The sequence below is a fragment of the Bacillus rossius genome, chromosome 1, assembly GCF_032445375.1.
Source record: "Bacillus rossius redtenbacheri isolate Brsri chromosome 1, Brsri_v3, whole genome shotgun sequence".
Taxonomy (NCBI): Eukaryota; Metazoa; Arthropoda; class Insecta; order Phasmatodea; family Bacillidae; genus Bacillus; species Bacillus rossius.
This window is the reverse complement of record NC_086330.1, coordinates 371,135,715-371,163,246: the sequence shown is the minus strand read 5'-3', so window position 1 is coordinate 371,163,246 and position 27,532 is coordinate 371,135,715. Positions and strand designations below refer to the sequence as shown.

General features: G+C 40.6%; 1 protein-coding gene across 4 annotated transcripts; it reads right to left on the bottom strand.

Annotated features, from left to right (window-relative positions):
- Positions 1-35: 35 nt before the first annotated feature.
- LOC134528456 (trypsin epsilon-like) lies at positions 36-26,695 on the bottom strand. Of its 4 annotated transcripts, none has more exons than XM_063362078.1 (7): positions 26,589-26,695; positions 25,014-25,138; positions 21,862-21,953; positions 17,498-17,630; positions 14,705-14,821; positions 12,875-13,048; positions 36-286 (listed from the first exon to the last, which is right to left on the bottom strand). In XM_063362078.1, exons 1-7 carry the CDS (start codon positions 26,626-26,628, stop codon positions 101-103), a joined length of 867 nt encoding a protein of 288 aa, XP_063218148.1. In that variant the 5' UTR covers positions 26,629-26,695; the 3' UTR covers positions 36-100. The 4 variants fall into 4 exon arrangements, with proteins under 4 accessions (XP_063218148.1, XP_063218149.1, XP_063218150.1 ...); XM_063362080.1 differs by lacking the exon at positions 36-286 and adding an exon at positions 5,736-5,980; XM_063362081.1 differs by lacking the exon at positions 36-286 and adding an exon at positions 5,736-5,941.
- Positions 26,696-27,532: the final 837 nt, after the last annotated feature.

The following is a 27,532-nucleotide window of genomic DNA, read 5'->3' as shown; positions in this document are numbered from 1 at the left end:
GAAAACGGGGACCTGAAGCCGAGGGACGTCACTGGTATGTGCTCAAACTTTATTTGACAATAGGTTATTACATGTTTCAGATAAAAATAAAAATAAAAATTCAAAACATGCTTCTTCCTGGCAATGAGACGGTGTGTAAGTAGATCCACTCAATGAAGTTGGCCACATTGCTGTATACTCCAGGGCTGTCCAGCTGACCACTTCCTTCACCCCATGACACAATTCCCACCAAAAGCGGATCTTTACCATCATCCTTATACTTGATTAATGGTCCTCCAGAATCACCCTGGAAATATTACAATTAATTGCACAACATATCATTAATGATAATCTATTTAAATAACTATAAAAAAAAGTATCAAGATGAAGGAACTAGGAGACATAAATGGGTGTACTCGCTCATAGTTTACACATTCACCAGGTAGTATAGTAAGTCACATGTTAACATGGATAACCATACATGTGACACAATGAAAAAGAAAGAAAATGCATAAATTGCTGGATGCTTTCTGTCCTTTTAGGCTGGATTCACTATTGAAAAAATAACAGTAATAGTAACAGTAGGTCGTGCGCACAAGATTTGACCGCCATGTTTTAGAAGAGAAGCCTAAGATTTTTTTTTCCTAGCCTAAATTAATCTAAGTGTGTAGGGGAGGGTCCAGGTTAGGGGAGGACCGAAGTGTGTCTCAGGCCGAAGCCTATTAACTCTACCATGCGGGTTTTTAACCATGCAGGACAAGGGCGCGTGCATCGTGTGCTATTGGGGTTTACTGGCCAGCCATGGCTGCGATTGGTGCCATGACTGACGCCCCATTGGTCGCCTAGATTAAAAGCTAGCTAATGTGACCCAGGTAAAACCTGCATAGACACAGGGAAAACCCTCGGCCGGGTCATGCGGGGATCAAATAACATGCATTAAGCAAGCAGGTAACTACTGGACAAGAGGGAAGAAGGGTCCAGGTAAGAAGTGTTGGATGGGCTGAAAAATCAACCATGCTGGAGTTGGGTGCTTGGGCCTTGCGGCCCGCATTTAAAGGTTGGAAACTCCTGGGTTATTATTAACCAGGGGCGCATGCGCCCCCAGGGGCGGGCGACTTCACTCGTCAGCCCAGCCCAGCTGCTCAGGCAGCCACAGTTAAAACAGAAGTGGGCAGACGAGCCAGTAAAACGGCTCGAACTGCGGGCGCACGGAGCGAAAGGCAGCCTGACGTTGCGCCATCTTCATCTTCCTTCTTCAGGTCAACAGCAGTATACCTTTCGAGCCAGGGTGGGGGGAGGGAACCAACCTCACCACCCAAAATCCCCGAGACGGTTGAAGGTCGCGCCGCTCGAGGCTACTACTGCCAGACCTACAGTAGCCCCAGCTGAAGGTTCCTGATGTCTTCTTTCAGAGTTCCGATGCATTTCAGTTCCGTTGCGCGCGCAGCAGTCCACAGCTCTGCAAGTTCCAGCCCGCAGTTCTTCTACACTTCGCATCCAGGGCACATCGAGCTTCCCTGCAGTGCCTTCGCCGACGGAACTGCTTCCTGCCACGCGCCGAGCTACATTCAGGCTACCTTTCACCCTGATAGCCGTGATAACGACTCCACAGGCCAGCCATTGGTCTTCGGACTGCTATTGGTTATTCACAGTCACCCCAGCGAGATTGTAACTCTCGAGCTGGGATCCCGTATCCGCCACCCGCGGGACGCGGTCGGTAGCAGTTGGCACTGCTAGGACGCCTCCCGTACGCCCACAAATCCCCCATGTACTGCCAGCCTTTGGTTACCCAATAGGGCGCAGGGAACTTCCAGCCAACAGCCCGCGAGAGAGATGCGCGCGCCCCGAGAGACGACCGCCGACCTATGCCTAAGATGTACATCAAGTTCTGTCCCTGCCCGAACACACCCGAATATTCACCTTCGGCCAACCTCGGGATTTTTATTTTTGCGCAGGAAATATGAATTCAAATATTAAAAGTGGTCGGTTAGGTTAGCTACATTAAAACACTTTAAAACACCTTGGACGGTTAGTTAGGTTAGTATAACTACATTACAATAAACAGAGAAATATAAATATATATATAAATGAACTCGAGGTTGGCCGAAGGTGAATATTAGGGCGTGTTCGGGTAGGCACAGAACTTGATGTACATCTTAGGCTTCCCGTTCTATATCCGAATGATTCATAATAGCACATAGGACGTTCGTGTGCATGGGAGACAGGTCATGTGCATAAAAGGGAAATGAATCTATTTTTCTGTTACGGACACATTGCGCAACAACCAATGAGAGTAAAGTAGGAAGCCATTTTACAGGACTAGAGAACTGTGTATATTTATCAATCATATTGTGGCAAGAAATCGTCGAGATAGATATTACTCAGATGTAAATCCTGCTTTAAAAATTAATTAATGCTATTACTTATAAGTCACACCAAAATTGTAAATAAAAAATGTGTCATGGTTAGAATGGTTAAAGGCCCTGTCACACTGTCAAATATATTGTATCCAATAAATTGGACAACAAAATTTGAAGGGTGATTTTGGATGAAATACGTCTTCAAATATATTGTATTCAATATTATTTGATAAGCAATGTAAAATATATTTGAAGTCATTTCACACTATCAATTTTCTTTGAGTGAGCTCGTTTTACCAAACATTCTGTAGAGAACTGTAAATGACAGTATTTAGAATCAAAAACAAATTTTGGGTCAAGGAACACAGGCTTTTTTAAGTAGGTTATATTCCAATTTAGGTATATTGTGATCATACACAGTTTAAAATTTACGTTTTCCAGGTGTTTGCAATGCTTGCATTAAGAGCATCAAAGTGTTTCAAAAGCTGTAGCTGTAATTGCAATTGTAGCAAGTCTCAGTAAACTAGAAGAGAAATCTAAGAAAAGGAAACGCAGATGGTGAACGAGACAGTGGATACTTTCCCGGCAAACAAAAGGTGTTTTACCCCTTTTTGTCATGAACTTCGATACGAAGATGCCGATTCATTTCCGAACTATTTAATAATGGATTTTGAAAGTTTTGATCTTCTTCTTTCAATTGTGGAGTCTCGATTTGCAAAGAAGGATACTCATTTGTGCCAGTCTATACCAGCAAAGCAGAGGCTGGCAGTTACATTAAGATTTTTGGCGACAGGGGAATCATTTAAGTCCCTTATGTTCTCTACAAGTATTCCACACAACACCATCTCAAAATTTGTACCTGAAATTTGTAGTGCAATTTATAGTGCTCTTCAAAAACAATATTTAAAGGTATGTTTAGTAAGAATAAAACATATAATTAAATGTAAATCTGCAAGTAGGCATATCCCTTCTCATTCCTGCTTATTTTCTCACCCAACTAGCTGCTGTTGTATGGACACTTTCACTTGTATTTCATCAAAATTGTTCGTATACTTTAAAGTGAATGTGTTAATTTTTGCTGTGTTTAGAAATTGGCAATTTTGTTTTATTTTGAATTAAGTGTATTTACTGTTACAAACCTCAACCTGAGCCTTTAAGCTAACTTCACCTCAGTCACATTATCTCTTTAAAATAATTTTTTAACGAGATATTAGACCAGGTATGCTTGTTTCGTATAGCCTGGGAAGTATAGGCTTACTGACAAGGATCTGCTACACAAATATTTACATTCACGAAAAATGGTATTACTTTCAAAACTTAAATAATAATAATTGAACACGTAGGCAGAATTTTAATATTTCTAGGCCTTTCTTGCAAATCACCAGAGCTACTTGCTTACTCAGAGATGCTGCTTTAACATAAGTCAGTACCATCTATTGTCAGGAAATTATGAGTCTATATTCCAGAAAATTCCAGACAATATACTTACAGAGTAGCAGCTATTGTGAAATAAGGAGAACAATGACTTATAAGAAAGATTGATTGGGTAAGCCAAAATAATTTTAGTTACATTAAGTCTCTGAATTGAAATATTTTAAAATTTATTTTAGGTGTTATTCATTTGGATTTGTAGGTAAAAGTTCCGAAATGCATATCCTAGTTTTGATACCTCATTCCTGATGGCACATTTTGTACGCAATGCTTGCTGTTTTAATTAAGTGTATCAACAATACCTGAACATAAGCACAACTGGTATAGCAATCAAATAATGATCGTAAGTTGAATAGAAGATGTTTTCTGGTTTAAGGACCATAATATTCCAAAACTACAGTAACTTCTTTTAGTCAAATATATTAACCTGCACTTCCGTACATACAGATTCAATTGGAGGAAAATATACAATAACAATTATTCCAGCAGGAAATAAAATAGTATTAATTCAATTACTGCATTTATTTCCCATTCGCCATTGCTGATATATAAACTATTACACTTCGGAAACGGAAACAAAAGCGGCCGCTTTATTTTAGATAACTCTGATTGGCTGATCCCATCCAACATCCAACATATTTTAGAACCAGTCCTATACGTAAAATATTTGAAGGAAACTCTAGACATTCAATCTCTCAAATAAACATGGCTGCGATAGTGACGTTTCACGTGACGTCACAACCCTCAAAGATATTGGATCCAATATATTGGAAGGTGTTGGAAGCTAAAATTTGACAGTGTGACAGGGCCTTAACTAAAAAATATTATATGCCCTTATTTCATTATATGTTGAAAAACTGTGCTAACAAATTTATTGCTGTTACAGCAAAATTGTAAATAAAAAATGTGTCATGGTTAGAATGGTTAACTAAAAAATATTATATAGGTACCCTTATTTCATTATATGTTGAAAAACTGTGCTAACAAATTGCTGGTAAGTTGTCAGGGGTTTTCATTTGGTAGTTAATATAGTTACTTACTTACACTATCAACAATTGTCGGATACATCTCGAAATTTTATTGGCTGAAATTAACAGTAAAATTTCAATTGTGAACCGATTTCACACTAATAGTGTGCACAATAGTGCGTATGGCCTGCTGTGCACTCGCTTATGTTTTTTGATTGTGAACCCAGCCTTACTGTTTGTACATACTGTCGTACAATCTACGAACAACGTAACTTAAAAATATTATATATATATATATATATATATATATATATATATATATATATATATAGGTATATATAGACACACACTTGGCATATCGGCGAAGGTTTATTTCTTCTGGAAATATATGGGGACTTCTGATATCTTAATAAAAATTTCTCCTCATATGTTTTCAAATATTCTTACTTGATATTTAAACAATTTTCATATATTACATGCAGCCAAATTTTTTTGAATAATTCCTTTCCAATGAAATTTTATAGAATATTTGTAAAATATTATCCATAAAAATGATATGGCAATAAGCTTGACTTTGCTGTAAAACTGGTGAAAACTTCTGATGAAAATAACATTGTTCAGGCCGGGTGTAAATTTTGAATTTGAATTTCCCGCCCGCAGAGTTGGAATCGTGACGCTGCTGCTCCCACGCCATCTTGTGACTAGTTCGCTCTCGTTTGTTTTCGCTTCGGTAGGTCGGCTGTGCGCGACAGTAGAAGTTTGTGATTATTCGTAATTATACAGTCCATTATGTCGATTGAGCCCAGACATTTGGACCTCCGGGCCGGATTCAAGATCCTACAACATTAATTGTTAGTCGTTTACGTGTTTTCGTCTCGTCTTGTGTCGTCTTTCGGTCGCGTGCGTTGTGCCGGCTTTGTGCGCCGTGGAATAGTGGTTGTATTGCCTGGATAATTTAAGGAGGCACATCGACATCGAAACAAAATATATATATATATAGATTTGGAGAAGAAAACGGGTTTTGTTTTATTATAATAAAATATATGTACATGTATTGACGTGTTGATGAAGCTGTGACGTCAACACTTGCAGTACGAGTTATATCGATTGTTCGAGATGGCGACCAATCGATCGTAATTGTGTGGTCGTTCACGTCCATTTGTTTACATTTTTGTACGTCTTCTTATCTCGTGCACGTCATGTCTGAAAAGGCAGAAGTTCTCATTAGCCGACTGGAGCGAGCTGAGAACAGATTACAACGAGCCGCAGCCTTAGCCAACAAGTTTGAGACTGACAACTCACAGCGGGGACTGTTTATATCCACCTGCCGATATCTACCAGACCTAAAACTTGGTTTTGAACAGGATCACCTGACACTCGAATTGACGTGCAAGGACAAACCACATTTTGACCTCGCCAAGCACACAAATAGGTTAGATGAATTTTATGACTGCTACTATGTCATAATGTCAATCCTTGACACTGCAGTATGTGATTCAAAACAGACTCAGGTCTCCAAAGGTTCTTCACCTGCACCGCGAGTGTCACTACCTTCAATTAAGTTACCATGTTTTGCAGGTAAAATAGCCTCTTGGACCAACTTCGCTAACTTGTTTCAAACACTTATTCGCGATAATCGTGACCTGTCAAATGTGTAACGGTTCGCATACTTAAGGCTATCCTTGGAGGGTGAGGCCCTGTCATTAGTGCAGTCACTGCCATTGACAGGTGACAATTTTGAGGTAGCATGGACATTATTGGGGAGAAGATACGATAACCGGCGGTTGATAATATCAAATCACCTAGATGCCATACTGCAGGTTCCTGTTGCCACCTTGACCTCAGTGGCTACCCTGCGTAGTTTTCTATCTACAATTGGTGAGAATGTGGCATCTTTGGAAGCATTAGGACTACCGATAGATCAGTGGGACATATTATTGCTTCATCTGCTTGAGAAGCATCTTAGTGGAGATTTACGAAGGTTGTGGGAGTTGCGTGTTCAAGAGTTGGAAACACCAGCACTTCAAGACTTTGTGGTATTCCTGGAAAAACAGTGCAGATCCGTAGAAGCAGTGGGTATCAGTGGGCGTGGCCAGGATCCCAAACCCAGACCTTCAAAGGTCATCAACCGCACAACCCAAGGTCAATGGCACAATGCATCTGGCACATACTTTGTTTCATCATCTTCAGCTTGCTGTATGTGTAATGGAAAACACCCTCTGTACCAATGTTCGGTTTTCACTAAACGAAATGCAAGGGACAGATTCGCATTTGTCAAGGATCAAAAATTGTGTATAAACTGTTTAAGGCCCCATCATACTGTGAAAAGATGCCCGTCATCACTTTCATGTAGTCATTGTCCTTCTCGCCATCATTCCTTGCTGCATTTTGAAAGCACTGAACATCGGCAGAAAGAGGTCAACAACGAGCCACCTGATGAGGAGGTTGTGGTGGACAGTGACAAACCTACATCGGTCCTGTCCTCATTCTCCGGAGGATCTACTTACACCACAGTGCTGCTCTCTACAGCATTGGTGGAAGCTCAAGACACGTATGTAGCATTTCAGCAACTCAGAGTACTGTTGGACTCTGGAATCTAAGCCAATTTCATCACTGAGAGTGCCGTTAATCGATTGGGGCTTCGTCGACGAAGGACATCGCAGCCTCTTCAGGGTATTTCCCAAACACCACTCACGATAGCATGTGGAGTTGTTTCATGTTTGATCAGACCTAATGGACAGGAAGGGCCTAACTTCTCAACAGAAATGCTAATCATTCCTCAATTAACAGGTCTTATCCCTTCATCACCTTTGAAAACAAACAATTGGCATCATCTAAACCATTTGAGGTTAGCAGACCCTTCATATGCCTTTCCCGATTCTGTTGACTTACTGATAGGCGCAGAACTGATTCCAAATATCTTGACAGGGAGGAAACTAGAGGGCCCCCCTGGCACTCCTGTTGCCTTGGAATCAAGCTTTGGATGGTTGCTCATGGGTAGAGTAACAAACACCACTGAAACTCTCTTGCCCACTGCTGAACTTACATCCCTGTTTGTTTCTTCTTGTAATGAGACTCTAGATGCTGCTGTAGAATGTTTGTGGCAGCTGGAGGATCTGCCAGATGTCAAGCTCGCTCCCACTCCAGACGAAAAGGAGTGTGAAAGCATTTTTAGCCAAACATGCACCCGACTTGAAATCGGTAGATATGTTGTCACATTGCCCTTCAAGACCGCTGATCCAGACCTAGGGGATTCGCACAGTTCAGCGCTTCGTCGCTTTCAGTCCTTAGAGCGTCGTTTGAATCGACAACCGGAAGTGAAGAAACAATATGTGGATTTCATGGATGATTACCTAGCCAGTGGACACATGAGTCCTATTGGTTCTCATGAGGTTCCTGCCAAGTCGTACTTCATCCCTCATCATTGTGTTCAGAAACCTAGTAGCACTACCACTAAATTAAGGGTAGTCTTTGATGCGTCTGCTAAGACCAACTCAGGATATTCGCTCAACGATACATTGTTAACCGGACCTAAGCTACAATGTGACATTGTGAATGTATTGCTGCAGTTTCGGATTCCCACAATTGTATTTACCGCTGACATCAAACAGATGTACCGTCAAATTTTGGTACATCCCGACCACAGAAATTATCAGTGTATCCTGTGGGGAGCAAGTGAGGATCAACCAGTACAGACATACAAATTGAATACTGTTACCTATGGCATTTGTTCGGCTCCCTACCTGGATCTACGCACACTACATCAGCTGGTTGAGGATGAAGGGGGAGATCTCCCGTTAGCTGCTAAAGCTCTGTTACAAAACACTTACGTTGATGACATTGTCACAGGGACCAATGATTTGCAGTCAGCTCGAAGGCTGAGGAAAGACCTCCAACAGATACTTTCGCGTGGTGGTTTTCAACTGCGGAAGTTCGCCAGCAACTCTACTGAACTCCTCAATGACCTACCTTCAGAAGCTTTACTACACTCTTCTGAGACATATTCATTTGATGATAGCTCCTCTGTAAAGGTCTTAGGGTTACACTGGAATCCGATTCAGGATACCTTTTCATATGACTTCCAATTTCGATCACTTGTACTCACGAAGCGGGGGATTTTGTCCGAAATAGCTCGCATTTTCGACCCGTTGGGGTGGTTGTCGCCTTTGATGCTTCTAGCCAAGCACCTGATGCAATGCCTGTGGTCAGTAAACATTGGATGGGATAGTCCTGTTCCATCCGACATAGCAGCAAAATGGGAAATTATAAGAAGTGATCTGTCTTCGTGTTCTGCCATTGCCATTCCTCGCTGCATCAACAAGCATCATCCTCAGTCCCTTATCGAACTACATGGCTTTGCTGATAGCTCTGAGAAGTGATATGCTGCAGTGGTGTACCTGCGACTGGTGTCCGCCTCAGGTGTAATTTCAACCCAGTTGTTACTTGCAAAATCCAAGGTTGCCCCTTTGAAACGAGTGACTCTCCCTCGTCTTGAACTATGTGCATCTCTCCTCTTGGCACGTTGCTTACATACTCTGATAAAATCGTACACCCCTGAGTTGCCAATGAGAGAAGTATACGCTTGGACTGACTCATCAGTTGTTTTGGCCTGGATCCAAGCATCCCCACAACAATGGAAAACCTTTGTGGCCAATAGGGTAAGCAAAATTCAGGATTATACATCCTCAAACTGCTGGCGTCATGTTTCTAGCGCAGACAATCCTGCTGACTGTGCATCGCGTGGCCTTACTCCTGCACAATTAGTACAGCATCCACTTTGGTGGTCCGGCCCTCCTTGGCTTCGTCAGCCCAAAGAAAACTGGCCTGTCTCTCCAATCACATTATCTGAGGAAGCCCACTCTGAGAAACATTCGTCTGTGGTTCTTCATACTGTCATAGAGTCATCTCCGTTAGCTACGTTAATGGACAAATTCTCCTGCTTGCGTAAAGTAGAAAGAATAGTGACTTGGTGTCTTCGATTTAGCTATAAAGCACGTCCGAACCGTACAAGAATTCTAGGTCCACTACAAGCTAAGGAAGTGCAATCTGCATTTAAGACCTTGATCAAGGAAACACAAACTGACTTAGCTGAGGAATTTGCCAGACTCTCATGCAACCAGTTATGCACTCCCACCATTCAGAGTTTGACACCCTTTGTGGATGGTGATGGTATTCTACGGGTGGGCGGTCGGCTTCAGAATTCTGCCTTACCGTCGGATCAGAAACATCCCATACTACTTCCTAAGAACAGTCGCCTAGCTGTTCTCCTCATTGACAAGCTCCACCAGGAATTCCTGCACCCAGGCGCCCTTACGGTACAGTCACTGCTCCAGCAAGAGTTTTGGATAATAGGTGCCAGGAATTTAATTCGCCGGCGCTTGAAAGCGTGCCTAAAATGCTTCAGAACTCGTCCAAAGAGTGTTTCACCTGTCATGGCTAGTTTGCCATCATCTAGAGTGTCTCAGGCTAAACCCTTTCTCCACACCGGTGTTGATTATGGTGGCCTCTTGTCCATTACCATGGCCAAGGTAAGAAAACCTCGAATTCTCTTAGCATATATCTGCCTGTTTGTGTGCTTTACCACTAAGGTCATACATATTGAGCTTGCATCTGACCTATCTACAGATGCCTTCCTCGCTGCTTTTCGATGCTTCATTGCGCGACGAGGACACTGTGCCCACATATATAGTGACTGTGGCACCAATTTTGTTGGTGCAAATCGTAAATTGACTGATCTTGCAAGATTTCTGGCTGATGCCACCACGAAGAAACTCTTTGTTGAGACTGCAGCTCCCAAAGGGACAACCTGGCATTTCAATCCACCCGCTGCTCCACACTTTGGCGGATTATGGGAGGCAGGGATTAAGAGTGTGAAATCTCTTCTACTGCAGTCTGTAGGACTGCAACTGCTAACCTATGAAGAACTATTCACCGTGTTGGCTCAGGTGGAAGTATCCCTAAATTCCCGACCTCTGTGCGCACTGTCAACTGATCCCAATGACACATCTGCATTGAACCCAAATCATTTCTTAACCTTTGGGCCTCCACAAGTGCTCCCAGAAAACGACACTACTTCGACTCCTGTGAACAGGTTACAGCGATGGTCCCTGGTTCAGAAAATCCATCAATACTTTTGGAAGCGATGGCACCAGGAATACCTGCATCACCTCCAACAGAAGAAAAAATGGATCAGTGGAGACAAGAATGTGACCGAAGGACAGCTAGTGCTCATTAAGGACCCAAAACTGCCACCACTGCGTTGGCGGGTAGCCAGAATTGTTAAGGTGTATCCTGGCAAGGATGGAGTCTTGCGTGTTGCAGAAGTTCGCACTCCTCACGGCACATTCACTCGACCTGTAGTGAAATTGTGTCCCCTCTCCATTCAATAACGCTTGAGGATGGAGTTGGTGGTCTGTACATAGTGTGACTAGTGTTTTCTGTTAATAACTTTGTTTTGAACTGTGGACACTTCAAGGTGGGCGGGATGTTCAGGCCGGGTGTAAATGTTGAATTTGAATTTCCCGCCCGCAGCGTTAGAATCGTGACGCTGCTGCTCCCACGCCATCTTGTGACTAGTTCGCTCTCGTTTGTTTTCGCTTCGGTAGGTCGGCCGTGCGCGACAGTAGAAGTTTGTGATTATTCGTAATTATACAGTCCATTATGTCGATTGAGCCTAGACAAACATACCTATTTACTCCTATCAGTTAAGCATTAATCAAAGGTAGTATTTATCAGAAGTAGTAATTTAATTTTTTGTTCTGCAACCTCATTTTCGTCAACCCATGCAGTATAGGCCTACAGGTTGGTAGTATCAAAAGGTTCTAGGAAGTGTACAAGGACTCTGAATGGATTTTAAACTGCATTTACAAAGGGGCACTTTTAGGTACCTCGGATCCCCCATATATTACCTGTACATACATATAGTACCTACACACCCTTGGTTTTCACATATTGCAGTAATGGTTGGTCGATTCAAAAAAAAATTCGGACAAATATTTTAAACAAAATTTGAAGTTTTATAATATCTTTAAACTAAATTAGTTTTATGTCTACTAAGTTAGTTATAATTTGTTTTTAGTCCTTACATGTATATTCTTTTACCTCCATGCTCACAGTGACCAAGCACACAAAAAATTATAATTAGTGCATAATTTTGTAATAAAGTAAAGTGTCTCTTGAAATACCCTCTTTTTTTTTTGAATCGCTAATGTAGTAAAACCATTGAATAGTTAGCATAATCCTGTATTGATTAATTTGATTTAAATATAATTAAAATAATCAAGCTGGGATATATATTATAATGAAATGCACTGAAAATCGATAGTGTTCGTTCGATGAGTTCATTGAACGGTTAGTTGGTTAGTTTGATGCACTAATTAACATGAACTGTTGAGGGAGAATATAAAAGAATTCACAGTGGTTAATATGGCCTTAGTGCGCACTTTAGCGGGTCTGTTTCACCAACGATACTGGCTACTAGTGTTGGCTGGCCTTAGCCGAAAACCCTATGATGTACATTCTGTATTACACAGACCCGAACAAACCCGAATATCTACCTTCGGCCAACTTCGTCAGTTTTATTGTTTATTACTTTACAAAATTGTGTATGTTTGGTTATGTTAGGTTAGTAAAGCTACATTAAAAATACTGATTATTTTTTTTTTTTTCCTAACCTAACTAAAACTAAGTGTATTTTGGAGGGGTCCGGGTTAGGGAGGGACCTAGGTGCGTCTCAGGCCGAAGCCTATACGCCTAGTCATGCTGGGATTAGCCATGCAAGGAGAGGGTCGCATGCATCATGTGCTAGGAGGGGATTGGCCAGCCATGGCAGCGATTGGCGCCATGACTAACTCCCCTCACTCTTAAATCTAGACTATAACTAGAGATAGGTTGGGCCCAGGTAAAACCTGCATAGACACAGGGAAAACCCTGGGCACATTCATGCGGGATGCAAATTGGCATGCATTACGTGTAGGAGTTTACAGGATGTCAAATCATTTTAATGCCGATGTTGGCCGAAGGTAGATATTCGGGCTTGTTCGGGTCTGTGCAATTCAGAATGTACATCGTAGGCTTCCCGGCCTTAGCCTAGAACTAGAGGAGGCATGGTGACAAAGAGGAATAAAAATCCGATACCTTGGTCGTGTCTTTGTGGTCTGCTATGGCACAAATCATGTTGTGGTTGATCTTTACAATCGCGTATCCATTACGTCGAATGCGTTCAATGCCTGGCGCAGAGTCACAGTTATCGTTGTTTATTATTTTCAAAGCCACGTCCAGTAGGTTTGTGCTAGATTCTCCACGACCATTCTGCAACATACAAACATCGCAGGCACAGGGAGCTTATGCAAATATCTTTGTGTTGGATGTTGCATTGAATGACCATTTTATTCTGGATTATATAATTATTGGCCTTTGGGTTATGTTTCTTGACACCTAATAATATATACTGTACATGAACAGCAACCGACATCTGCAAATGCAAATTTAAATAGTTACCAAAAATGTTTTAATTTTATTGATTCATAATGCTTAAATCTGGCAGCTGAAATGCAGTTTAAATTGCTCAGCTCTAAATTGGTTATTATGGTGTGATTATGACACATAAAAATAGATAAAATTATACACCATTACTTTTCGCTGAATTTTACCATTTTAAGCATAGTTTTTTCTGTTATTTAAATTTCAATGAAAACACACCTTTCAGAAGTTTCAAACCAATTAACCAAGGCATTCCAACTAGACATCCTTGCAATCATATGACTATTAGATTGCCTGGTTTTAGGTTGGACACTGCAAATAAAATGTTTATATTACACTTCAATTAATGGTTCAGCGAAATATACATATGTTTTTAATATTGATAATCATACAAGGCAAAGTTACAGTCTCTCAGTCTGGTAAAACACAAGACGTTACAAATAAGACCCCTGGCCATGGGTTTTGTAATGTGTGAATTTTATTTCATTGTCATGATTTGAAATTATTAAGTTTTCGGTTTATTTTCTCGATGTTTTTTTTTCTTCCAAATGAACACACTTCTAACATAGTGGTAGTCTGTTTTACACCTCAAAACATGATAGCATCAGTACATTGTGTACACAAAATGTCCTACCTTTACGGCCCTTTGGGCTGGACCAGTGCTCATTTCACACGTAGATCACTTACTTCTTATCTCACATACAAACATATAAGTACAAAAGTTCACTACAACATCTGTGCACAGTGTAAGTTACTAATTGTATATTTTGCATGGCGATTGTGCACAGTTTTTCATCTTCTGAAGATGCACCTGCATGCGGGATGAAGATACTTTCTTTCCATATGTTCTAAATCCCATGATGCAACGGGACGGACGTTTAAAATGCCCCATTGTTTGATAATTGAAACGCCGCGCTGCCGAGCCCGCGGCCAATCACATCATACCATCCAGAAAAGCCCGCCAGAGAACAAGAAGGTCTATTAAAAATAAACCAGAGGTAAAATAAATATGCCGAAATCAATTTCTGGCTTTAAATTCACAGAAAAATTGTTTCAAAACAAAAAAACAATCGTTAAATATTAGCATGATATCAAAAGTAAACAGTCAGTCTGATGCTGGTGGCCAGGCGACGGTGTTTGCAAAGTAAATAAACACAGTTTAAAAAATCACAATCCTGTACTATTACAGAATATAAACATTTACAAGTTATTCACAACATTGACATACTGCCTTCCAACAAAATTTAAATTGGATTTTGAGGCCATCATACCTGAAATATAATTTTTGCAATTGGGTTTTTTTCTGGAGCATTGAATCTATTTTTTTTTTTTTTACCTTTTACCTCATTTCATGTTATGTTATTGCACTACTGGTAGTTATATGGAGCTCAACTCAGATGCTCTTACTAATTGGGAGCAAATACTATTTATGAACACCTTCAATATACATTAGTTTTGTGACTTGGTTTTGTTTGTTTTACATACACTGGATGTGATTCCCCATCCTGCTGCGACGACATCGTCCCCTTCTTGCGGGATGTCTCTCTTCTTCCCCAAGTGCACATACTGAACATAATTGTTGGTTGTGAATGGTTCTTTCACCTGTAATGTGCGTGTCATCGTCATTTGACTGTGCAAAATCTTATACACATCACTATATAATATGGCAATGTCATTATTATTTAAATCAAAACTTAGAAAGAACATCTTGTTAATTAAAAATAAATTAAATTATCTGCATTGCATACACATAGAAAATTTGGTAGTAAGAGAATTTTTTTTTTTTACTTTTTTAAATGATATTGTCTAGTTGAACATATTTTATTTTACTTCATGAACTGCATAATTGTTGGCCATAGTCAGGTAATAAGTTGTGAAGGAGCGAATTCGGATGTAATTGGCTCCCCCTTGGGGAGCCAGTGTGTGAAAGGTCGGCAAGGGGAGGGTGCTACTCACAGAAAGCACAAGCCACACTGTGGTTCTCTGTGTGACTTTACTATTCTGCATTATATGAAACGGCAAGGTTATAAACTGGCAAGGACACCAGAGGATAGCTTCCCTAGGATTCCATACTGGCCAAAAGTGATGCTTACTGCTTCCTGCTCATATAAATAAAATTTTAATACTTAGCACAGCCACTTTCAATACCTTGCCTTGCTCGTCGCTTGGCACTTATAGTGTGAAATAGGTTGTCCGTGGTTGAAGACCCTACTTAATGCAGTGACACTGCAGGACTAAATGGGTCAGCATGATGTTTATCAAGCTTGCAAATTGTCACGAGCAAGTTGAGGTGATAGCTGACACCACATTTGAAATTCTGGAGAGCAGTGTGAATGTGCTTAAGGTAGGCACAGTAATGACCAAAAATACCCTGGAAACAGACAAAAATGTAAAATCAGCATGCAATGGAGCAAAGTCTTGTGAAAGTGATGCAGAACAAGAAAATACGCTTGACACCCCTCCGTCTGCCTCCCTGTAGTGATTAAGTCTGTAAGAAAATACGTGGGTCTCAGGGTTCGGTTCGGCCGTGTGACCGGAGGCAGAGGCGTGCCGACTGAAACACTCTCTGGGTTGTTCAGGCTACCCAGGACGCCTTATTAAATTAAAAGATGAATACACTGACAAATTACAGCGGTTTATCATCACTGGCATGAGGTACATGGTGCTGTCGTACTCTTGGCTGTTTCCGTTTGCGGATATACGTCTCCGCACTAACGCGGCTCCTTCCATTGACGGCACCTATTCTGTTGCTCATGAAGGTCCCTTATCGACGAGTGACGCGGCGGACGTTCCCACGTTGCACGAATTCTCTAACGCTAATATTAATGTAAATACATGACACTCCCACAATATACTTAAGGCACAGTTGTCATTGTGCTGACCGTGCGCGTGATGAGCAATACTATGTCGACATGACGGACGTTTCACCTACATGCTCATTTGCGCGCGAAAGAGCTGCTCTCGGGTAGCTTGGAGGCTACCGGCCTATGTCAGCTCCCGACGGAGTATCACTGCCTTCCCATCGCTGGGCTGGAGAGAAATGCTAACTCCCGCCAAAAAGCACAGAGTGCGGGATAACAGAAGCGGCAAGTTTTACTACATATTCGCACGTTGAACAATTTGTGTTTATGGGAAAAGTAATTCAAAGCAGTTTCAAGTTTAAGTTTGTCCTTGGAAAGAAATACATGAACCCTTTTGCGTAGTTTGGCAGAAGCACCTTGCCACACCCGGTGGAGTGATATGGCCAACGTGGCCAGTAGCGGCGGTATCTTCGTAGCGTTCGCGCACTGCTCACATCGGCACTCCGTTGCGCGCATGGGCACGTTCTTCGCACACGCTTCTGGGCAGGTGTCGATGACACATAACGGCCTATGCGACGAGAGGAGCACCAACGGGTGGCGTCACGCTTTAAAAAAATACAGTAGCACCTTAGTGCCTTGGATAGTGCATGTTAAAATATGAACCATATGACCCAGAAGCAAGTATGCTGTGATTTCAGTAAGTTATCCAAACCACTTGTGAGAAAAATAGATGTTGGAACACTTGAAAGTTCATGAGTTATAACACAGTGGTTGAAAGGCCATGCTGCACCAATCTGTTAATGGCGGAAACCTGGTTGTCTCCTGTGCTCCCGAGAAGTGCCCATTAGGACTGAAATTAATAATCGAGCAGCCTGTAACTACATAGGCCAGGTTAGGTTCAATATGGGACCAAGATAAAACGATCTACAGAAGTCCCAATCAGACAAGACAATGGAGATTCCTCTCACTGTGCATAATATATGCTCGAATCAGAAGGGGGCCTTTCTGGAATAGTTTTAGTTCAAGGTCGCTAAGCTGAGAAATGCATAAGGATTTCGGGTATCGTTCGACTGCATTTACAATAGCGACTAAAATATGTAAATGTAAAAGAGATTGCTTACATTATAAAATACAGTATATTGATCCATAGGTTGATCGATTGCTTGATGCTAAAACGTCATATGATGAATTGCAAATTTATTTCGTGCAGTCATCTTTGCAAAAAGATACTCCATGCTAATTAGAGCCTGTAATGTGCACCTGACACAAAGTGCTGCCGAAATACTAAGATTGGGCTGAGAAAATTCCTCAGATGACAGCATCAATTAACTACACAAGTGGCAAAGCAAAACATTTGATTTATAAGCATTTCATACTGAAAATGAATCCAGCGAAGCTTTTATTTATGTCCAACTAATAATTTGAAAGATAAATTAGTAATATGGTGACACCAAGTGGACAAATAAGGAAAACTGACCTTTACAAGGGCGATGTCGCTGTCAAACATCGGGTTTATGTTGAATTCGGAATGCTGGATGACGTCGAGCACTTGGTGCACTGTGCCCCCTTCCTCTTTGGTCATGCTACCAGCGCGGATCACCAAGCCTGCCCTGCAACAATGGTGTTTCAGCCGCACAGCTAAACAAATATGCAGCATTATGTTAGAAAGTTGAAAGTTTCATAAGTTATGAATTGCTTGACTTCTTATGACTGGTTTGAAAATAAAAGTATTATTATTTTTTTTGGAAAATATAATGTCACTGAAACAGTGAATTTAGACCATTTTCGTAAAGGTTCTAACTACAGATTTATGTAATAACTGAAACACACAACAATCCCCCCCCCCCAAATGTTACATATTGAACAGTTTATTATAGATAGTGATTTACTGCGGAAAATTCTTACTTCCAGGTAGTTTTCAAAAACAACCCCTAGATTTTTTATGTTACCAGAATGTTGGGGATAAGAAAGTCGTCGGGCCATTATCTTTCAGGCTGGACTCCAAAGCACTTATGCACACTAGCACCGATATCAACTGGACTTCTCGACTGATCTGAACTTGATTCGTTACTTCTTTTGATGGGAGTTGTCATTGCTAGCAAAATTCCAAAGCAATAGAAGCGACATTGCATAGGTCCAAGTGGCTGCACTTAATATTTGAGGATTTCCACGAATACTGTTTCTATAGATGCGTGAGCATTAAATGTAGAGTTAGTGAACCTTCACCAGTAGTGAGTAGGAAACAGGTTCTCAATATCTCGGTGCAACCGATTAAGTGAATATATTTATAGAGTGAGTTTTGGCTAATATACTCTGTGCCAATGTACTTACATCAGTGTCTAGGCTAAACAATTTCCCCTATCTCTTCCTCTTGTTCTGATTGTGGTGAATTCCAAGCCCAAACATTAATTTTTTTTGTAGGATTTTGCCAGAAACTAGGCAAGGATACAGATAAAGTATTAGCCATCAGACGTGAAGCTATTTCCCCTCCCCATTTTTCTTTCTTTCTGATTTTCACATACCAATATGGCAAATGTTTGTTTATATTTAAATCAGTTGTTCTTGTTTGCTTTTATTAACGACTGCAGTTAAGCTTTTCGGAAGATAATTAGATCAAAATATAACTGGTTAATATGTATATATTAAAAGTCCAAAACTAATCTTCATAATACCAATGTAATGCTATGAGTATACATTATTTTCTCCAATTTAACCTCCAATACAGGTATAGCTGATACATTAGTAAACAATTGGTCACCAAATTGGTATGAGCAGTACACTGAAATACCCCTCCCATTTTGACTACATCCCTCTTCTAGAATCGGTCCTTATGGTCCATCTGTATATTTCTCTCATCTCTGGTTTTTTACAACTTGTTTTATTGATTGATTGGGTGATGAAATGGGAAATTACTGTGAAATAAGCTTTTAAATGTATTTTTAAATGACATGTATAATTATGTTGCTATGTTTGTGTTTACATTATTTTTTTTTTTGGCAATCCTTAAGGGCTCCGCCTACCTGGGCACACATACGGTATGCAGTGCTTCAAGAGAAACAACGCGATTTCAAAACTACTCGAGATATCCGAGTGGGGTCTGTTTACGAAAAGCATTTAAGAGTTCGTCTAGGGCCTAAAAGTACTTTTGAGTTCAGATTAAGTTTTTAAACCATATTTTAAGAAGAGTTAAAATGGCTAAAATGCATGTTTTCAGAGTAATTTTTAGGTGTAAAACAACCAGTACAGATTCTTGAAAACACTTAAGGGACTTGCATTACACCTTTATCTTCATTTATCCGCCTGACTTCGTCCGACCAAAGGCCACCTTAAAGCCCGACCTGCAACCGCCAGCATCCGACCCCGCTAACGGAACGCACCCCTAGCCATGGCCCACCCGAGTCAGGCGAGCGCCGGAACAACAGGTAGCATAAAAGGCCACACCCAATTTAACCAGCCCCCGCGATCCCTGTGCATTATAAATTAAACATAATTTAATGATAACATCACTTTTAATTAAAAACCCCGTCCAAAGGAAGTGCGATGTAGGAGTGCCCGGGTCACTCACATGTGGATTTATGTTAATACATTTGTGAGTGCTCCCCTTGCGGCCTTCAGCCTAAATAAATTAGAGGATTGTGTGATGTAATTATGACCTCCCCATTTTTTGTGTATAACTCGCCACTGGAGCAGTCAACAAGTGACGAACAGTCTCCAGTGTGACTCACTTTATTCAAACTTAACTAATGCAAACTTGTTAAATCCAGGGGTGTAGGAACCGTGGGGGGGGGGACAGGGGGGACGTGTCCCCCTGAACTTTTTGGGTGGAGGGGACTGCCCCCCAACTTTCTAGACCGTGATATTTTTATTTTATAATATTATTCTGCCCAACTTTATTTGTAATTTCTTCACTCTCAAATTTTACCTTAAGGAAACAATAATAATTTTAACATCGATATATCCAATGGTTAGTTAAAAAACTGCTTTTGCACTTTTAAAATCAAAATTTTCCGGTGGAGGACCCCCGGACCCCCCGTCTTAGTAAGAGGGGAATGGGTTTACATGACATCAAAATCATTATTTGTCCCCCCCTCCCCAACCAACTTTATGAACACAGCTACGCCAATGGTTAAATCTAATTCCTAAAGAGTATCTGTGTATTAGGTTAATTCTTTTTATTTTATGTATGAATTTAGAGACACTTTCAATCTCTTTTTAATTTAATAATTTCAGAATAACTGAACTTTAGAAACTTTGGCGCGAGAGGATGCTGAGCCCTCCCCTCGCGCCAAGACCAGACACCAGTACCGAGCGACTCGCGGACCGGGACGGACGTGCGTCCCATGGGGAGTCCTCAACTTTTGTCTTCACCGAATTCACTACTGGTAATTATAGTCACGCTTCAAATCCTTTTTCGTATTTAACTCCCCGTGTGCACCCGGTCCGTTTTACGGCGTAGGGCTTAACCCAGCCGCCTAAACGTAAACTCCCTGCACAATGCATTACACGGGGCAGTGCAGCATACGGCACGGGCCGACTCCCGATACCAAAGACTTTGGGATAATCGCCGAGTGCACAGGCACCGGCAACAACGACGTAAAGACTTTTGATAAATTTAATAGCGAGCCGCTAGCCACGCAGGTGGACCCCGGTGTCGCCGTTCGCAATTTTCGGGATTGGCTACCTCCAAACGACCTCCCCCCTCAACCTCGACTGGCGTGAGGATTTATTATTAGTGAAGGCGCATCAGAGCACCCAGTGTCAACCTAGTGTAATTTGTGTAGGGAAAAATCAATGTGCATAGTGCAACTGTCGATTCAATTAAACGTCCACTCCGCACACTCCGTGCGCGACGTGTATACGACAGTGCAAAACGAAACCCGTGTATGTTATTTTGTGAACTTCCCTAATCCAACCAGGAATCAGCGTGCTATGCTGTGTAGGGCCAGTAATGTATCAATAGCCAGGGATACCTCCAACCACGACCACTGCCGCCGGTCCTAGTGGGCCAAGCAGGGGCATTCGCACCCAACGACCCAACTCGTGGTTAGCCACAGAGCTAGCCTGGCGCCCTCCCGGACACATTTTCAGTAAAAAAAACCAGCCTTCTCGATAGGAGCCACGCCGGATCTCGAACACGAGAACCCGGACGACGGCACGCCATATAACATTACGGTCACCGCTCAAATTTCACAGTTATCCTGTGACGACGAGAAGACTGCATGTCATTTCAGAGCCTTGCACTTAGAGGCAATACCGCGCTAGAAATACCAGCGAGCGTTGCGCTTATCATCCCGCCTCACTAACACACATACACCCCTGACGAGGTGGGCCCCTTAATGCTGGTTGTGCAAGGTAAATGTGTCAAGTTTTGTGGGTATGGTAGATGTTGGCATTTTTGCGCAGCCTTGCCTGCGCTATACTTTTACATTTACTCTGCAGTGCCATCCCAGGACAACCAGTGGGGTGTATGGAGACTCCGACAAACAGCAACCTATATATAGACGACATGCTGTCTGGGCCCTGCCCTACCTCACACTGGATGATTTATTTTTTATTTTTTATTTTCTTTTCTTAGCACCTAATAGACTCAGTTGATGAATATAGGGCTTGTCAACATGGTTACAAAATTTATGATATAGATGTAGGTTATGATTACATACACTATTTCTAATATATGTACAATATATACATTAACTAGCATTAAAGTTATATTACAAATTTCTAATAATGGATATTATGTTCAACAATTAAAATAAGTATTAATGAGCAGAGTTTGTTAAACATTAGAATTAGATCAATCTGTCTATTTCTAGTCCTATTCACATTAATCACATTAATCACCATGATCTGAGGCAGTGGGCAGCAGTGACCAGCCAGTTGCTACTTATGACTGATCCTCCACAGATGTGCATGCCATTCCATTCCAGCGACACCTGCAACCGGCCGTGACACACCAAGTGTAAGCATGAGATCCAGCCATGTCGTGCATTTGCTTTGCCTAAAGCTTTACTTCGTGGTCCTTCGTGTAACTAGGCACATTCTGCTCAGCAATGGCTGATTTCATATGTTTTAGTTGCACACTATCCAACGACTAAGACTTTACTGTCAGATGATTGACTCTGTAATATAATCAAGGAATCGACATTTATCCTGCAACCAAATAAATTTACTTTGTTCCGAGACTTCTACGATTCTACGAATTAGCTGTAATTGTTGCATAGTTATTACTGTAACTCTCACTCGTAAAAATAAGGAGAAATAATTTTAAAAAATTCTTAAAACTCTTAAATTCAGAATATAGTGTTTTGCTTATCCCAATATTACGTGTGTAACTATATTTGTCCGATTTCAAAGCTGTTAACATATTCTACTCGCAATGAACATTTTTCTCATATACATATATTAGTGAAGTTATGGTTTTAAGATAGTATATACGACAATAAACTGAAATAAAACAAATAAGTTTTAAAATTTGTGTTCTGTATTTCAATACTGCAAAATAATTATGTGGGCTTTATATGTATTCAAACATCAGCTAGGGATAAATTTAGTCAACACACACATTGCAATAAAATGTCTGATTACTTGCTTATATACTCTGTAAATGCTTTGCACAGTTATTAGGTACTTACATGCAGAACGACCCTTTGAGAAGCTAATATAAAATTTGCGTTCATCATGAGAATAGCTATCAGCCTCAAATGTGTACACGGTTTATAGGGATAAACTCGGCGTAATTTAGGGATATGGTGGATGAAGCTCTGGTGGGTGCTGTTCTTTGCCGGATAAGGATAGACGCCAATTATTTGTGTAATAAAAAAATATATATGCGACTACGACTCTGTAAAATGTGAGACGACTGGAACGATGATCTCCTCCGTCAGGTTCGACTGCAAATTGCTATAAAGGCTTGGTCATACCCATGACGACATAATATGTAAAATTGCTTTGGACTGGAGTCTTGAAACACACGATGGCGGACATCGACCAACGCGGATGTGCTATAATGACTACAACTACCTAAGTCTGTGTGAAGAAAACAGACCCTGAACTTGTACTGCTAGCAAAACTACATAAACCAACCCTCACATTGGAGACGTCTTGAACGTGCAGAATCCAAGCTCAGAACCTTCCATTCTCTCTTTCTCGCCTCATGCTATTTCATCTCCTTCCGTCGGACAACGGGTAGCTATGCTAGGAGGAACGATGGAAGAACCTCGGCTTCCTACTTGGCGAGCAGATAAAATTTTGGAAGACTGTGTAATAATGTGTACTAGGGCAAAACATAGCAGGAAACAGATCACATTTTTAATAGGATATACAGCAAAGACGAAATGAATCCAATATAAATCCCATATGAACTGCTATGAATTAACCTTAGGTCGTCCCACAAGCCCAAACTCAGTACTTAAGCACATGAAAAAGATTAACACATTTAAAGATAAAATACACATAAGGTGCTAAAACAATAATTCAGTTATACATGCTAAAATATCCTAATGTGTTACATAGTAGATGCATTATTTTTTACTTTAAATGGCGGACATGATTGCTGAGACGTCATGCCTATGTGCCGATGCAAGGGTTGATGGTTAATGATTAATATTAACATTATTAATATTTTTTCCCTAATCAAATTTAAAAACTCTTCATCACCACGATCTTATAACGCAGCCATTTCTAACTTGTGTAGAAAGGAAAATGTGAGGAATATGTCACGAGTCCTTCAGATTTTCTGTAGTAATTACTTCTAAGATTTTACTGAAGTTTACCCCGGCTTACAACTTTGCAGTAAAAAAAACCTATTGTCTAAGACTCTATGCCTTAAGTATTTCTTAGAAATGATTATAAATTAGCTCTAAATCTTTGAAAATAGTTATCTCAAAATTTCTATACATAACTATACAATGGAAAATTCTATCTTAATTGCCATCTACATTTAGGCCCTTAAGTCCCTTAAGGGAGATTACATGTCAACAAACAGAAGTTTGTTATCGAAAATAAAATATCGTTCACACATTTTATTTTCTGGTTGTAATCCAGGATATATGTAATGACCAGCCAATGTGGCAGATGGCAAAAATCATGATATATTAAGAAGCTTGAGCTAAAACTTGATTGCACATTGTTTACCAACGCATATGTAAGATCGAAACCTGAAAGTAAACCATAATCCCATTATGAAGCGAAAATATTAATGTCTCCAGTGGTGTAGTTGTTTGATTAGAGAGTCTTGGGAGGAGTATTAAAGGAAGCGATACTGACATTTCATCAAGGTTGATTGGCAGTTGGTACATAAATCACCTCCAAATAAGATTATGCTGAGCTTCTCGAAACAGCACGGCTCCCACTACCTCTGAACCACGTGTGTAGAATCTGTGAAATGTTTGTGAACTTTCCATATAGGTATTTAATTTGCGATCGGTACATGACTTAGTAGTTGTGTGCTGAGAGAGTGAAGGATTATGATCCGAGTGAGACAATGTGTGGCCTGAGAATTGTGACTAAGAGAAATAAAGTGAACTGATGCGTCAGCGACTGAATCCATGCTGTTACTTGGTAAATATGAGCTTGGCGGTGTTGAGTGTTGTAGTAGGAAAAGGAGGGATGTTTTTAATATCAGCATATGAGAACTCTGTAACGTCTTCTTCAAATGCTGGTATTCTAGGTGTAATTTTATGGTTTGTTATGCAAATATAATCAAATACCAACATTTTATCAATTTTATTTAAAACACGGAATCCATTCCTCAGCGACATAAAGTAAATACTCTGCAACGGCAGCGACAAGCTCGGTGAGGATCTGGGAGTGCCAAGTTTCAGGTGACAAATGCCACAACGTGGCAGAGAGGTCAGCCTAGACCTCTTTCACTGGCGAATTTAGTTTCTGAGGTACTTTCAACTGTTTAAGCTGAAATGTGTTGGCCTAAGTAATATCTGTTCGCCTGCATCGCAGAGAAGAATAAATGATCTTGGGGAAGAACTTAAACTCACAATGAAAGGATATTCTCCATACTCAGCTCCGCTGCCGCCCAATATTTTGTTCATTGGAGTGTTATTTAAGGATTTTTCGTATATGAGACGTCCTTCGGCTTTGTGTAGATGGAGAGTGCTGCCACCTGAAAATATTTGTAAAAAGGTTATGTAACAGTTTTTCAAGCATCATTACAAAAACCATAATTAGCCATTAATACACATAAAAAATATTTGATTACATAGCATAAGCCTGAAATTATGGAGGTAAAATATCAACAACAGTTACAAATTATAAATTTTTTCTTTAAAAGTCAAATGAATGAGAGTTTGAAATGGGGAGAAACATATTCATTATGCACTAATATGTGTGATCTTCGATGTGCCGGAAAAAAAACACAATCGTATGTTAACCTGAAAACTAGTTTTTCTAAAAATTTAGAAGGATTTTATAACATCAATCTGTTCACAAAAAAAAGTAACGTTTTATTTTTTTTCTACAGTAGAAACACATGTTTAATAACAGAGAAATAATTACATACATAACCCTTGATATTGAAAATTCGGCTGTCACCTCGATCTGTTTGTGTAAATAAAGCAGTTAGTCAATAGTATTGTTACGATCATCAGCAGAGCTGCGGCACGCAGGTGCAGCGCTAGCTGGCTGACAGGTGGCCACTGCAACATGAGACATGCTGCGCGAACCTGGGTCGCCATTCACCCCCCCCCCCCTTCCTCAGCACCACGCGCTGCGCTGATAGTTTGACATCCGAAACCTGACAGCTGCTGAGTTACGCGAGCCGCCGACACGTGTTTCGAGAGATTTCTGGAGTTGGGTCGGCGCAGAATGACGCGACGGGCCCCAGCCGCACTCGCGAGTTCTAGAAATGGCGTTTGTGATATATAAAAGGAGGACGCCGGTTTCAGATCAGTTGAGTGGAGTCAGGAGTTTTCCCGCGGCGTAGTTTCCCGGCGATAAAGCGGCGAAGTCCCTGGACGAAGGTTCCAGGGCGAAGAGTTCAGTTCCGGGCGATAGTGTCGCGGGCGCGGCGGAGTTCCAAGCGAAGTTCCGAGCGAGGCATCGAGTGGGATCTCGGCGAAGGGAAGTGCGACGGTGGCGGCGAGAGTTGCGCCAGAGGTGCGGCCCAGCGAGATGTGCGGAGTGTAAAAACGAGTGACTGGGGAAGCTAAATTTTTAAGTACAATTGATTAATTGGCATTTTTAGATTATTTGCTAGTAACATAAATATTGGCAATAAATAAAACTGTGTGTGTAATAAAATCTGTAATTGGGCTATCCTTTACGAACCTAGTACCTAGTTTCCTACGACGATTTATTTCATTTTTAAGAAATCGTAACAAAAATTTACCAAGATGTTACTTTGTTATTTTGTTTTAATTTAAAGAAAAAAAGTTAGCCTAGAGTGGTCTATTGAATACAAAATGCATATTTCACTACAAAACAATTTTTTTTTGGTGACTAGGTGACTATGCGATGCTGATGCTCTTGTGCATATGAGTAAAAAATAAGCATATACTATCCTATTGGTTATAAATTATGGACATAATGCTATAGCATTATGTGTTTGCACTCACAGCACAGTAGAGCCAGCAACACAAACACTCTTGGCGACATGTCGGTTATCTCGGCCACAGTCTTAAAGCGACAGCTGCTGCTGTTTGTTATTGCATCTTCGGTTCACTCAATTACCTAGCGGAAACAGTTATAATCTCGTAGCCCGTCTATGCCGCGCCAATTAACAATCTCATAGTACTTCCGACGTCGCGGTGCAAATGTAGATTACTTGTAGGCCGGAAGTGTCGCGGAAGTGTACAAGTTTTCTTTGATAAACATTTGACGCAAAGTTACAAAATAACATCAGTTCTTTTTATCTGGGGATTCTAAACCGATGCCAAGTTTCCCAAAACAATATTTTTTTAAAACCTCTACAGTGCTCGAATCACAAACTCTCCGAACATACGAAATAATAATTAAAAAAAAAAAAAAAAAAAACGAAAAATATAAACTTACTTAACAATGTGATTATGTTAGGACTTTTGCTATGGTCTAAACACTCAATATAATACAAATAACAAATAGCATGCACTGTCTACTTTTATTTGTGTGTATCGCGCACAGTTTCTAAGCTCAGTAAATAAAGTTTACGGTCGGTATGAAATAAACTCTTTTTCCCAAGACTGAAACGACGATCACTTCAGTAGACAAGACATCAATAAAGTACAAAATTTTTTTAGGAATTTAAAAATGATGTTACGAATGTCCCTGTAAATACATTGTATGTTACCCATCTGGCGATACTGCGTTACTGTGTTTAAAACACGATATATATTGACATAATATAGGAGAATAAAAACAGGTTGATCTATTTTGATATAATATAGGATAATAAAATCAGTTTGACCTTAAATACAATTAATATTACCAATAAAGCATTCTACCAACCGGCATTTACACGATAAATCTGCTGCATGCATATTCGGAATTTTGGGAAGAATAAAAATTATTATACACGCGGAGA

Coding starts and splice junctions, on each gene's coding strand:
- LOC134528456 (XM_063362078.1), bottom strand. CDS start 26,628: ATGTCGCCAAGAGTGTTTGTGTTGCTGGCTCTACTGTGCT. Junction 17,631..21,861: donor GCCCACTGCCTCAGATCATG/GTGATTAATGTG, acceptor CCATTGTTGCAG/GGCAGGCTTGGTGATCCGCG. Junction 287..12,874: donor ACCACAAAGACACGACCAAG/GTATCGGATTTT, acceptor TAATATTTCCAG/GGTGATTCTGGAGGACCATT.